General features: G+C 39.8%; 1 protein-coding gene across 1 annotated transcript in view; it reads right to left on the bottom strand.

Moving 5' to 3' along the window:
* Window positions 1-15,173, bottom strand: part of TRIP11 (thyroid hormone receptor interactor 11) — an 80,657-nt gene that overhangs the window by 52,933 nt on the left and 12,551 nt on the right. Inside the window, exons 6-9 of the mRNA XM_045013484.1 lie at window positions 11,746-11,911; window positions 8,786-9,151; window positions 7,028-7,068; window positions 1,564-1,659 (exon numbers count right to left, since the gene is read on the bottom strand). Coding sequence (XP_044869419.1) covers window positions 1,564-1,659; window positions 7,028-7,068; window positions 8,786-9,151; window positions 11,746-11,911 — 669 coding nt within the window. The remainder of the gene's footprint in view (window positions 1-1,563; window positions 1,660-7,027; window positions 7,069-8,785; window positions 9,152-11,745; window positions 11,912-15,173) is intronic.

The following is a 15,173-nucleotide window of genomic DNA, read 5'->3' as shown; positions in this document are numbered from 1 at the left end:
GGCTTTCTCTGAGACGGTTCCTTGGAAGGTGAAGTAGTGGCCCATTTCTTCCCATCTGAGTGGGAAAAAGAGGATTTCCTCTTGGATGGCCATGGCGAGTGGGAATAGACTGCTGACCGAAATGAGGGTGAGAGCCAGGCCAGAGAGGTATCAAGGCTGGGATCCAAAGCTGGCCGTAGAAAACTCTCCATGAGGAGAATTTTGAGTCTGACTTCACAGTCCTTTGGGGCCTTGGAGGTCAAGTTGATGCAGTGGGTGCACTTCTGTGCGACGTGGCCCTCATTGAGGCAGCGGATGAACCATGAGTGCCCGTCACTCACAGGAAAGGCCTCCTAACAAGAGAGGTACCTCTTGAACCCAAGAGATCCTGGCACAGTCCCGAGGAGGATGAGGGCTCCCATTTGGGGAGGGCAGAAAACAGGGAAGCGTAAGGTAATGGGAAGGGAAGAGTAACTATAAAAAAAATGTTTTTAGGGGGAGAAAATTAACAGAAATGGCTATTCACCTACTAATGTAAGGTTAGCTAATGAGAGTTTCTCTAAAGGTTAAGGAGGTAGAAGGGCTCTGCTCCGGATTCCATACCAAAGGCGACTGAGAAGGAACTGAGGGCAGCTGGACCACACAGCTATAAGTTACCCACGGCACAAGATGGGGAGGAGTGCATGTGGGGCCCCATGGGCACTGCTACCAAAGATCTTCAATCCCAGGCACAGGGGATCACATCACATACAGTGGAGCACCCATAGGCACACTACTCAAAGAAGAACCTAAATTTCCAGGGAGACCAGGTATTTAAACTTGATGCTTCAAGCACTATGTCATTTTTCTATGTTAACAACTTTCTACCAAAGAAACTGAAATCTTTGGATCTATGGTGTAATATCAAAATGTCGTCGTCATTCGCGGGGTGGGATGCAGTGTGAAAATAACGGCAAACAGAATTTAGAGACCACAATGCAATGCCAAATATGAAGGGCAATCATATTTAACAAAACACTGACAGAAGCTGATGGAAAGCGATAGCTACAAAGCTAGTAATTCAGAGATTCTTTTTGTCCTTTTCCTTTTTTTTTTTTTTTAAATCAACATCTGAGGCAACATATCAATGCAATTCTGTAAAATGGTTAATTTACAACTCAAAATACATCAGCTTCTATGATGTAATATTTATCAAGTAAACAAAAAGTGCAAAGGCGGTCTCTTTCCCTTACAATATGTCAATGGGATGTACTTTCAAGCAGTAGTAACAAATACAATTCAGAATCGAATACCAATTTTAATATGGGAATTTAACTGAAATAATTTCTTTTAATTTTGAAATGGAATTAAATTATTTTCTTGAGATTTTGTAAAAAATTGAGAAATAAAAATATACTACAAGTCCAACAACTTCATACAAATACCTTAATGAACAAAGTCAAATTTTCTAAGTAGATTTAAGGCTGGTCTGAAAACTTTACACAGAATAGTAATACGTGCACAATGTGCTTGTTAATACTCTCTTATACTGCAGTAAATGTATATATAAAACTAAAAGCAAAGATGGTCAATTAACTAACATACCTTTTCTTTTCCTAGTTTATGATTTTCTTCTTTTAAAACTTGTGTATCTGTTTTAACCTTTAGACCATCTTCTCCTGCACCAATAAAACTATCAGCCTACAAAAAAAAAGTTGGTAATTCATCTGATAATTTTGTTTCTTCTGAATCTGTATCAAAGTATCAAAACAATAGCATCTGCAAGATGTCTACAACATTTTAGATTTTTCTATAAAGGAGCATGTAAGAATGAAAACAAACAATTTTTAGAAAGTGACAATGCAAATACTGTAATACTGTCGAAAAGTCTACATGTGATTTCTAGGATGCCTTCACCACTTAATTAAAAACAAGTTACACACTGTATTACATTGAACAATACACTGTTAGAGGGAGTGCAATAGTTCTAACTACTAGAGTGTGTGGAATTTCTCATACCAGATTATATATAGAAGAGATAGGGAAGGCATATTTAAATCATGAAATTATTAGCCTAAAGTTATTTCTTTGATTACCATAAGACTATCTACATGAAAATAAAAAAGCTTTAAAGATGTTCAATATAAAACATACAGTTTCAAAAGGGTGCTTTTCCTTACACTTGCACTGAGGTTGAGATAGAAGAGGGAGCAAGACCTGTTGAAAGCCTCTGGGTCAGGAGTAAAAGGGGTAAAAAACAAGGGTGATGTCCTGGTAGGGATTTACTATAGACCACCCAAACAGGAAGAAGAGGTGGCTGAGGCTTTATTAAACATTTAACAAAATCATCCAAAACACAGGAATTGGTGGTAATGAGGGACTTCAACTACCCAAACATCTGTTGGGAAAACAATAGACCAGGACACAGATTATCCAACTTTGGAATGCACTGGAGACAACTTTTTATTACAGGAGGTGGAGAAAACAACCAGGGAAGAAGCTATTCTGGATTTGGTTCCGACAAAAAGGGAGGAACTAGTTGAGAATCTGAAGATAGAAGGTACCTTGAGTGAAAATGATCATGAAATGATACAGTTCATGATTCTAAGGAACAGTGGGAGGGAAAACAGCAAAATAAAGACAATGGACTTGAAGAAGGCAGACTTTAAATACAAAAAGGTCCGTATGGATGTGCTACTAATATGCATAAATACGCTAGCCTATATAGTAAGTGTACCCAAAGATTTATGTGGGTGAGGGAATAAGATTTGGGCATGGAAGGTTGGGAACTGACATGAATATTCAGGATAGTCCAAGACCCTATAAGAGGGCAAACCACCAAGCAGAGTTAGTTCTTTTAGTTCATCTTTTGTTTAGCTACCAACTACATCTGGGTGGGGAAATTGTAAGCAGGGTTCAGGAAGTGGCTCAGGGTAAGGGACTGGGCGCGCGGGATGTATGAGGGGGTTCAGGGAAGGGGGTTGGGGGTGTAGGAGGGGTGCAGAGTGCAGGAGGGTGCGGATTGCGGGAGGGGGCTGAGAGCAGGGGGTTTCAGTGCAGAGGGATGTGGGGTGTGGCGGGGGCTCAGTGCAGGGGGTTGAGGTGCATAGGGGTGCAGGGTGCAGCAGGGAGCTAAGGGCAGGAGGTTGGGGTGCAGGGTGCATGAGGGGGCTCAGGGCAGGGGGTTGGAGTGTAGGAGGGGTTCAAGGTGCAGGCAGGGGGCTTAGGGCAGGGAGTTGGGGGGTGGGATACAGGAGGGGTTCGGGTGCCGGTGTGGCAGCGGCGCGCTCCGGGGCCAGGGCAGGCAATCTGCATGCCTTCCCTGTCCCCAGCCCCACGCTGCTCCCGGAAGCGCTGCAGCCCCTGGGGGAGGAGGGGCGGAGGGCTCGGCGTGCACTGCCTTTGCTGCGCCTCCAGTTACCTCCCCCGAAGCTCCCATTGCTGCGGTTCCCCGTTTCCAGCCAATGGGAGCTGCGGGAGGCGGTGCCTGGAAGCAAGGGCAACGCTTGGAACCCTCTGCCCCCCCATCCGGGGGCTGCAGGGATGTGGTGCCGGCGGCGCTGCAGGCCGGATCCAAAGCCCTGAGTGGCCGGATCCAGCCCGCGGCCCGTAGTTTGCCCACCCCTGCCTTAGCTACTCTACATTTGACCCTTCTCCCCACCATCTCAGCATTGAGGAACCTGGATCATCGGACTCATTTGGCATGCCAGAGACAAGGTTAGTCCTTTGTCTTCCATCACCAGGTCCCCAAGGAAGGGTGAGAGTAGCTTTTGTAAGGAATGATACCACAGGTACCCATAGAACTATATTATTTCTTTCTGATTCTATGGTTTGGAGCTTTGATGACCTTTTCTTTGATTTTAATAAAAATCTCTAAAGCTTGGCTTTGTCCTCAGCAGGAGTGTTCTTGCCACAGACCCTGAGAGTCCTTACAAAGTATTGGATTCTCTACATTCTCTAATTCTGTGGCCTGATTTCAGAACAAGAACCTGATTATGGTTTTACAAAAGGTAGATTGTGCCAAACCAACCTGATCTCCTTCTTTGAGAAGGTAACAGATTTTTTAGACAAAGGAAACGCAGTGGATCTAATTTATCTCGATTTCAGTAAGGCATTTGACACGGTTCCACATGGGGAATTATTAGTTAAATTGGAAAAGATGGGGATCAATATGAAAATTGAAAGGTGGATAAGGAACTGGTTAAAGGGGAGACAACAACGGGTTGTACTGAAAGGTGAACTGTCAGGCTGGATGGAGATTACTAGTGGAGTTCCCTCAGGGATCAGTTTTGGGACCAAACTTATGTAACCTTTTTATTACTGACCTTGGCACAAAAAGCGGGAATGTGCTAATAAAGTTTGCAGATGACACAAAGCTGGGAGATATTGCTAACACAGAGAAGGACCGGGATATCATACAGGAAGATCTGGATGACCTTGTAAACTGGAGTAATAGTAATAGGATGAAATTTAATAGTGAAAAGTGCAAAGTCATGCATTTAGGGATTAATAACAAGAATTTGTTATAAATTGGGGACACATCAGCTGGAAGTAACGAAGGAGGAGAAGGACCTCGGAGTATTGGTTGATCACAGGATGACTATGAGCCGCCAACGTGATATGGCCGTTAAAAAAGCTAATCCAGTTTTAGGATGCATCAGGCGAGGTATTTCCAGCAAAGATAAGGAGGTGTTAGTACCGTTATATAAGGCACTGGTGAGACCACATCTGGAATACTGTGTGCAGTTCTGGTCTCCCATGTTTAAGAAGGATGAATTCAAACTGGAACAGGTTCAGAGACGGGCTACTAGGATGATCCGAGGAATGGAAAACCTGTCTTATGAAAGGAGACTCAAAGAGCTTGGCTTGTTTAGCCTAACCAAAAGAAGGTTGAGGGGGGATATGATTGTTCTTCATAAATATATCAGAGGGATTAATATCGGGGAGGGAGAGGAATTATTTAAGCTTAGTACCAATGTGGACACAAGAACAAACGGATATAAACTGGACACTAGGAAGTTTAGACTTGAAATTAGACGAAGGTTTCTAACCATTAGAGGAGTGAAGTTCTGGAACAGCCTTCCAAGGGGAGTAGTGGGGGCAAAAGACATATCTGGCTTTAAGACTAAGCTTGATAAGTTTATGGAGGGGATGGTATGATGGGATAGCCTCATTTTGGCAATTAATTTAGCAATTGATCTTTGATTATCAGCAGGTAAGTATGCCCAGTGGTCTGTGATGGGATGTTAGATGGGTTGGGATCTGAGTTACTATAGAGAATTCTTTCCTGGGTGCTGGCGGGTGAGTCTTGCCTACATGCTCAGGGTTTAACTGATCGCCATATTTGGGGTCGGGAAGGAATTTTCCTCCAGGGCAGATTGGCAGAGGCCCTGGAGGTTTTTCGCCTTCCTCTGCAGCATGGGGCAGGGGTCACTTGTTGGAGGATTCTCTGCAGCTTGAGGTCCTCAAACCACAATTTGAGGACTTCAATAACTCAGACATAGGTTAGGGGTTTGTTACAGGAGTGGGTGGGTGAGATTCTGTGGCCTGCATTGTGCAGGAGGTCAGACTAGATTATCATAATGGTCCCTTCTGACCTTAAAGTTTATGAGTTTAAAGTCTATGAATCTTCTCATCAGATCATTGATGCATATAATTAACCAGCCCTCCATAAATCAGGTCAACAGGACAATCCAGGGAATTATAGACCTGTCAGCTTAACTTCAGTACCCAGAAAGATAATGGAGCAAATAATCCATCTGTAAGCACCTAGAAGAAAATGAGGAATAAGTAACAGTCAATAAGGATTTGTCAAGAACAAATTATGTCAAACCAACCTAATATCCTTCTGTGACAGGGTAAGAAGCCTTGTGGATAAGGGGAAAAGCAGATGATGTAATATATCTCAACTTTAGTAAGGCTTTTGATGCTGTCTTACATGACATTCTCAGAGAGCTATAGCCTACACAAATCTACTATAAGATGGGTGCACAATTGGCTGGAAAAATGTACTCAGAGTAGCTGTCAATGATTCACAATTAAGCTGGAAGGGCATATTGAGTGGGGACTCACAGGAATCTGTTCTGGGTCTGATTCTATTCAATATCTTCATGAATGATTTGGATAATGGGTACAGAGAATACACTTAAAGTTTGCGGATGACAAACTGGGGAGAGTTGTGAGCACTTTGGAGGACAGGATTAGAATTCAAAATGATCTTCTTGACACACTGAAGAAATGATCTGAATTAAATAGGATGAAACTCAATGAGGACAAATACAAATCAACAGCACAAATACAAAATAAGAAATGACCACTTTAGGAAGGAGAACTGCAGAAAAGGATCTGGGGGTTATAGTGTTCCACAAACTAAATACGAGTCAGCAATGTAATACTGTTGCAAAAAAAGCAAACAACATTCTGGGTTGTATTAGTAGGATAGTTGTAAGCAAGATGAGAAGTAATTCTTCCACTCTGCTCAGCACTGAGAAGGCCTGAACTGGAGTACTGTGTCCAGTTCTGGGCACCATACTTCAGGAAAGAGGTGGACGAATTGGAGAAAGTCAAGAGGAGAGCAACAAAATTGATTAAAGGTCCAGGAAACATGACCTGTAAGGAAAGATTTTTAAAAATGAGTTTGTTTAGTCTGGAGAAGAGAAGACTGAGGGACAACATAACAGTCTTCAAGTACATAAAAAACTGTTACGAAGAGGAGAGTGATAAATTGTTCTCTTTAACCACTGAGAAAAGGACAAGAAGTAATGGGCTTAAGTTGCAGCAAGGGAGATTTAGGTTAGGAAGTTTTTCCTAACGTCTAACTGTAAGGGTAGCTAATCACTGGAACAAATTACCTAAAGAGAGTGTGGAATCATTGGAGGTTTTTAACAAAAGGTTAGACAAATGCCTGCCAGAGATATTCTAAATAATACTTAGGCCTATGGCAGTGCAGGGGACTGGACTAGATGACCTGTCAAGGTTCCTTCCAGTCCTACATTTGCATGATTCTATGATTCACATTAGTTCTTACTATTATGACTTCAGCGTTGGTATCATTTCGAAATCAGTTTACCTGATTTAAGGTATTAAGTCTCATTATTTCTTTTTCTGCATCTGTAAAAAGAGCAACAAAATTAAATTATTTATTTTGACAACCAGAAGATTAGGTCATTTAAATTGCTATACAAATTAAGTAGAAAAATCTTAGGGAAATAAAACCAAATTGATGTCTCCAAGCAATAAACCTGTATACTTCATCAGCATGCTCCAATCAGTGGGAAAAAACCCATAATGTAACAACACAACAGTATGATTCAGTTTTCATCACTTCGCAGCTAGAGTCAAGCCAAGATGTTAGAACACAAACAAAGTTACAGACACAGTCCATCAGTAGTTACTGAAATTTAGCTTTGAATGACTAAGTACTTAAGACTTATAAAACACCAAAAAAAATATTCAAAACGAAAGGATTACATATTTTACCATAACACAGACACTGCCTATAAATCATAAAGACAGCATTTTATTTTTGTGAATTACATTCCTATAACATCAAAAAACAATTCCCTATAATGGAAAAATATTCATTTAAACGTAACTCCTACTACTGAGTTTCTATAATGGTTACAAGCAAAAACATATGCTTCTGTTACTTAAAAGTGGTCATTACTGTGGGAAACTCATGGCTAACAGTCTCGTTTTGAAAGCAATTCCCTCACAAGAAACCCCAAAAATCCCTATGTAGAAAAAGTTTAGGGGAAAAGAAACACTACAAGGTTCTCCTCAGTCTCTTCTGGATTCTGCAGTCAGGAATAGGATTTGTCCCCTAAGAAAGAAAGAATAAGGACTTCTGGCCCTGTGCTTTGCTATTTTCTGGGAAACTACTGCAGAGGCTCCCTGGCTGGACCACCATGTTGCCAGGACTTCCCAGACTGAATGCCCTGGAAGCCCCTGAATGGTAGCTTCTATAAAATGGATAGGGCTCAGACAGTATTAACCCCTGAGCAGATCTACTTTGGGGAGCTGCAGCCCTCCCTCTCACACTTTGAAAGAAGATCTCTGGACCTGCAAAGAACTCTCTATGGGTTTTGTGGGAAAAACCAAATACTGCTGCAGATAGGGAGATCCATATTCAGAGGGCCTCTGTGTTCAGATATCTACAGTATACCATACCTAGCCCAGGGTTTGCTGGGGGCAAGAGAAGTAAAACAAGACAAAGTGTCAGAGCAAGACAGCAAATGGATCCGAAAAAGGGAAGTAAAAGAAAACAAGCCCAGGTTGATAAGGGAAGGCAACCCAAGCCAACAGGAAAAGTCATATTTCATGTGCCATGCCATAATTTTAAATTGTTCAATTGTCATCTTTAGCGTCTCTTCTTTCCAGTGTAAATAATCTTAGTATTTTCAATAACATTTTAAGACCGGCCATATCTCTAACTTTTGTCAGCATCTCTCTACATATTTTGATCTTAGCTGTATGTTTACAGAGTGAGGCAAACAATATTAGAAACCACCATCATAAAACTGGCATTTTATTTATTTATTTTTTTTAACATTACGGCAAAACAGAGAACAAAAATTCCTGCTAGGCTCTAGCCAGGCATCTTCACTAAGCTATCCAGAGACTTCTACCTCACTATCAGAGTAGTGCCAAGGTAGTCCTTTCAGATCTTGTTTTACTTGATCATTTCAGAGGTAAACCCTTTTCTAAAGTGGCTCTATTCATAGTTATCACAATCTCATTTATTCATACTACTTTTCCTAAAATGGCTTCTATTTTTAAATGTGTAAAATATTTTGGATAGGAGCTGAAAATCTCAATTGCTTCCTACCCAACAGTGCTTGTTGTAGTCTGAGCACTTCTTCCTCTGACGATGTCATCAGTGGGAGTTTTTTCCCCTGTTCTTTCAGAAGGGTCTCCTGTTCTGCAACATAATTTTGAAGCTTAATAAACTCAGATTTCAGTCTTTCATATTCTTGTGTTATTTGGCTGTTTTCCATCTTTACCAGTTCTCGCTCATTCAGCAGGATTTTGTTCTCATTTTCTACAGAAGAAAATTTCTCATTTAAATTTTTTACTTTATCCTCCAGTTCCTTCATATTCTGTATGTCCTTTAGTTTTTCAGTTTGTAGGATTTGAATGTTCTTTTGCAAGTCGCTAATTTTAGAATAATCAGTGATTTCAATGCCTGCACCACCTGAAAAAGCACAAGAGATTGAGTTTAAACTAGTAACCAAAGTCAGCATTATAGAATTTTCTCCTGGAACAGCTACCAACTAAGAATTTTTATTCTTGAAAGGTTGGCAATGTTAAACAATAACTATAGTGAAATGGAGGCACTCACTTCATCTACAGAAAGCAAGAGAGACATTTAGAAGAACTAATGTTTGAAGTATATAAAGATACGTGGTTTGCTTTAGAAGAGATACACCTCACAGCTGCTTATGTTGATAACTATAAAATGGCAATTTTGAAATAAGTGAAGTGAGGCAGATACAGTTCTAATCACCAATAGTTAAAAAATGGACTTTAAGGGAAAAATAATCAAAAGTCATAATGAGCATCAAAAAATAAAATTGTCTAGTCAGTCCTTCATATGTTCCTAAAACTATTTCTCCAGAATACTGTTAGCTACCAGGTTCATTCCAGATCAAAGGACATTAGATTTTGTGGTTTGTTGTTTTAATGAGTTAATGAATGGTTGTCACAGGTTATAATAATTTGTATATTTCATATGTATTCATTTTAGTCAATTTTAAATTCTCAGGATTGTGGCTGAAAACTGGAGATTAGTACAAGCATATTAGATTTATTTTAAGTTCCTTCAAGAATTAAAGAATGTTTTGATGACAATCATATATTCTATACACAAACACAACATTTAAATTCTCATTACATTTGGTTTTGCCATTTTATATATAAATCCTTACATTTATAATTCAATATACAGTAAACAGTATTGACTTTTCCTCTAAAGGTTTACATTAAAAAATATACATTATCAAGCATAGAAGCAGAGACACATTATTCTGCAATAAAACTCTCAGACTTTCAACCTAAAGGTCATGTTCAAGAGAAGTTGGGTTTTTATAGATACAAGATATAATGTCCCTAAAACTTTAGAAGCCTCTCTATAGCCAGCGTAACTTATAATGCAAATCATTTATACAAGTTACAGAGTTCAAGAAGGCAGAAAGCCAAAATTTAGATAGAAGCTGCTAAAAGAAGACATGTTGCTTGTCTATTCATGACTACGTAGATTCTGAAAACAAGAATTTCTAGGTTCTGCATCCAGACGATCCCTGATGGGTGAAAACGCAATTTAGCAAGGGTATGGTCATAGGTGAGTAATATCATACTAAGAAGTGTGAGAAGTATTTTGTCTTACAGCTGAGTCATGATGCAAGAGATGTGTGGCTCATGCCTTTGATTTCACCCAAGACTCTTTAAAAGGATTCTTTTGAAAGAAGTCAGAAGACAGAACAATTTTAACAGGCATTACGATACCATGAGTCAATTCCCTACCACTCTGGTTCAGACCTCAAAAGGTTCTTACATGGTGCTTCTGCCTAACTCTATATCTGAGGAGACACTGTTGGTAATGGAGTTTCTCTTTCATTCTGGGAAGGGACAGTTGTCATTTGAAGTACGTCTCTTTCCCAAAAGGGTAACGTACTCTTTGGGTGGCATAGTTTTGATGAATCAATTACAAACGAAACTTACTAAGTTTAGATATGAACTTGTAAATGAGGCCCCCTTCAAAAAGAAACCCAATTAATAAGACATACAAACTTTCACTTCTATGCATCCAGAGATATCCCAGTACAAGAAAAACAGATAAAGGCACTTGTTGCTAGAAAATGTGCTATCTACCAACCCATCCAACCAGGAACTTATACAGCCCTCATCACCATCAACTCTGACTTCATATCATTCAGTGAGTGACCCATTTAGTACCTACTACTTGCCTCCAGAATTTTTTGTGTTGAAAAGTTTTCACTCTATTCTGCAGTCTCTTTCCAAATCAATATTGGATTGGAATCAAACATGTCTTGGCTTTATGGATTTAGTGCAGTGGTTCTCTAACTTTTGTACTGATGACCCCTTTCACATAGCAAGACTCTGAGTGCAACCCCCCCTCATATAAATTAAAAACACGTTTTTATATATTTAATACTATTATAAATGCTGGAGGCAAAGCGGGGTTTGGGTCGAGGCTGACAGCTCGCAACCCCCCTCATGTAATAACCTCATGACCCCCTGAGAGGTTCCGACCCCCAGTTTGAGAACTCCTGATTTAGTGCATACCACCTGCCTGAGGATATGGATGTAAGTAGATTATGAGGGGACAAATTAATGTCCAGGAGTTTAAAAAAATATCCCGCAATGAATACAAGTGAAGAGAGATATCTGTTTCTCAGATAGTTTTCAACTCTAGTAGATTGGGGAATAGCAGGAGAGAAGCCTTCCACAGATAGTAAACCCATAGGTCTGAAAAATTAATTTATCAGACTTGAAGAGTTTCTCACTCAGTATCTAGACCAGAATCTGTGTGGTGGACAGCTGAAAGTCACGTGTATTTTCTTCTGAAGAGCAGCCATTAACAATGCAATTAAATGTGCTCAAGTCAATTTTAATCAAACTAAAGATTTGCTAAATCCATATTAATCTATGTCCAATACATTCTACTGCTCATTTGTATGTGCATTTGGTATTCTGAATAAAGTTCATTCCATATAAAAGCTGAGGGTAACAGCCTATAAAATAGAATGATCGCAGGGTAATAAATACCTTGCTGTAACTGATTTTCAAGTTCTTCAATTCGTTCCTCATATTCACTTAACTCCTCCCGGTGCCGACGACTTATCTCTGCTAGTTTCTGTCGATGCGCATCCTGTAATACTGAAAGCTCATGCTGATGTTCATCTATGTCTTGACTTAAATTCTGTTTCAGCTCCTAAAAAGTGTAATTGAAAAAAAAAATATTTAGAATGCAGACACACAGTATGTGTACATTTTAAAAGAATATTTTTCTGCACCTGCAAAGATACTGCCAAATATTTTACACCAAAAATAAAACGTGCCTGTTTAAAAATTATTTATTTATACAATCAATGTGGTTGGCATGGTACAAACTAAAAAGAGCCCCACCTCAAAGAACTTGTAATCTCAGACACATAGGAGAATGTATACATTAGGACAGGGATCGGCAACCTTTGGCACGCGGCCCATCAGGGAAATCCACTGGTGGGCCAAGATGGTTTGTTTACCTGCAGCGTCCGCAGGTTCAGCCGATCGCAGCTCCCACTGGCCACCGTTCGCTGTTCCAGGCCAATGGGGGCTGCGGGAAGCAGCGTGGGTCAAGGGATGTGCTGGCCGCTGCTTCCCGCAGCCTCCATTGGCCTGGAATGGCAAACCGTGGGAGCTGCGATCGGCCGAATTTGCAGATGCTGCAGGTAAACAAACCGTCCCGGCCCACCAGCGGATTTCCCCTGACGGGCCGCATGCCAAAGGCTGCTGATCCCTGCATCAGGACATCCCCCACCTCACCTCTCACATACACACACTCCCACTCACATTAGATAAATTATAATCAGGTTAATATTGTCTCAAAATGTCAAATAACTTGTATTTTCAGATCTATCACCTTGTTTCAATGACAGACAAAACATCTCTAACCTCTATTAATGAACATTCAGATAATATTTTTGTTTGGATGGAGAACTCATGTTAATTAGGAAACACTAATGACTGATACATCAGGGCTGCCAAGTAAACAGGTGAACAAGTTTCTTGAACAAGAAATTAATGACAACAAAAATCTGTGTGTGTGTGTGTTTTTAATGGAATCATGAGCACAAAATGCTATTTTCCTATTTGTAACTGTACATGTTGTCTGACTACTTTTGTATAACACCATGCTGTGTCCCATGGATATGCATTTCTACTCTGATCTTTTCAGCACAGAGAAAAGTATAGCAATAGTGACACATACCCCACACCACCCTACAGTCCCAGGTAAAGCAATCCATAAGCTATGTTAAATACCCTTAGCTTTTCTTCAGATCCTCAAGTCCCTGGAAGTGCCCACTCTGAACATTATCACTTAGATAACAAAAGTACTTAGCACTTATACAGCATGTCACATCTTCTAAGAACTTTACAAATACAGAAAGGAAAAAATGTCATCTTGGAGCTTGACTGTAATACAAAATTGAAAACAAAAACATTTATCAACTATAAGGATAGTTGGCAGTGTTCTTTCATCAAAAAAGTAACTTAGGCCTTGTGCACATGACAAGTTAGTGCCTGGGAAGCCAGCATGTGAATCTACAAGGCACAAGCTTGCCATGCATTAACTCGCCCCGGGGACATTATTATAGTGCAGTGGAAGTGCCAAAGTACTATTCTACACTCCGGGACTTTTACTGTGTGGTAGCAGTGTCCATATAGTGAGTGGCAAGCTGATGCCCTGTACATTCACATCCTGGCTTGCTGGGTACTAACTTTCCACGTAGACAAGCCCTTACCTTATGCAAACACAGGAATTTACTAACAGCCAGAATGTAGCCCACAACCTTAGCCTCAACTTTCTCCTCTTTAAGCAACAAGAAAATTCAGCCTCACTAGGGAGAGTAGCTGGGACTATTCTTGAAAGAAGAATCAAGATCATGGTCAATTCATTTGTACTGGTGGGGGGGAAAAAAACAAAAACCAACTTCTGCCACAAATGGCTAAAAAAATTAAAATATTGGATTGCTCCTATTTTGACAGAAAGTGGGCTCAATTCTGTAACCTGGACTCATCTTGGAAGAGATTCCACAACCCTGAGATTCTCACAGAGGGCTTAAACTTGCTCCAACAGAAGTCAATGAGAGCCCTGCAACAGACTTCTTTTGGAGCAGGAGCAGGGCATAGGACTAGAGGCTGGCACTTGTTTTGGGAAGAGTTACAGTGTGTGGATTATTTACACCTTAGTAGACACATTACAATACATCACAGAAGGCAAAAGAAAGACTAACTTTCTGAACCAGCCACAGAGCAAAGTGTCACACAACTTGTGGAAAAGGCTGGTCCACAATGAAAAGTACGTAAAAAAGGGCTGCAGAGCTCACTCAGACTTCTGTTATACTTATTTAGAGCAGTGGTTCTCAACGATGGGTTTGCGTACTCCTGGGATACGCAGAGGTCTGCCCAGGGGTACATCAACTCATCTAGATATTTGCCTAGTTTTAAAAGGCTACATAAAAAGCACTAGCGAAGTCAGAAAAAACTAAAATTTCATACAATGACTTGTTCATATAACTCTATATACTGTACACTGAAATGTAAGTGCAGTATTTATATTCAAATTAATTTATTTTATAATATGGTAAAAATTAGAAAGTAACCAATTTTTCAGTAATATTGTGCTGTTGCACTTTTGTATTTTTATGTCCGTTTTTGTAAGCAAGTAGTTTTTAAGTGTGGTGAAACTTAGGGTACGCAAGACAAATCAGACTCCTGAAAGGGGTACAGTACTCTGCAGAGGTTGAGAGTTACTGATTTAGAGCTTTTCCCAATTTGAAAGTTGCCTTAAGTATCCAAGACTCTGGGGAAGAGACAACTGCAACAACATACCTTCCTTCTAATCATATTTATAAATTCAATATTATAAGCTTATTGGAACTCTAGAAAAAATAGCTGTTTCTAGTACTGTAACTAGAATTCTGCATCCCCGGCAAGGTGCAATTAGGTTTTTCACTTTTCAATACAGAAAAAAGGTGAGCACTGTTTACTTACATAGGATAAATAATAAGGATGTAATAACTAACATTTAATAGCAGCAATGCGTGATCAGGAGGAGTTTTCCTGTCATTCCCTGAACTTCTCCAGGTAAGTATTAATTACCAGGAAGTCTCCTCTCCATCATTCATTATAACTTACATTAAAACACACAAATATGGGAGAAAAACAAATTTAAGTTATACTAGATAATACACTTACTCTCACCTTACCATGTATTGAAGATAAAACTGATTTGATTTTCCAGCTTCATTGTAAGTATAAAAATGTATTTGTCTTATTTCACCATTTACATTATGTATTTATATATGTATACCATGTAACATTACCAGTATATGCCTTCACACCTATGTAGTACATTAATAAGTTAGAGTGGTTAACTTGAAAAACAGGACTCAGAACAGAGCAAAATTACATCCAGATATGCACCTGTA

Source organism: Mauremys mutica, chromosome 4 (genome assembly GCF_020497125.1).
Source record: "Mauremys mutica isolate MM-2020 ecotype Southern chromosome 4, ASM2049712v1, whole genome shotgun sequence".
In the NCBI taxonomy this organism is placed as follows: domain Eukaryota; kingdom Metazoa; phylum Chordata; order Testudines; family Geoemydidae; genus Mauremys; species Mauremys mutica.
This window is presented reverse-complemented; position numbering and strand designations above follow the sequence as displayed.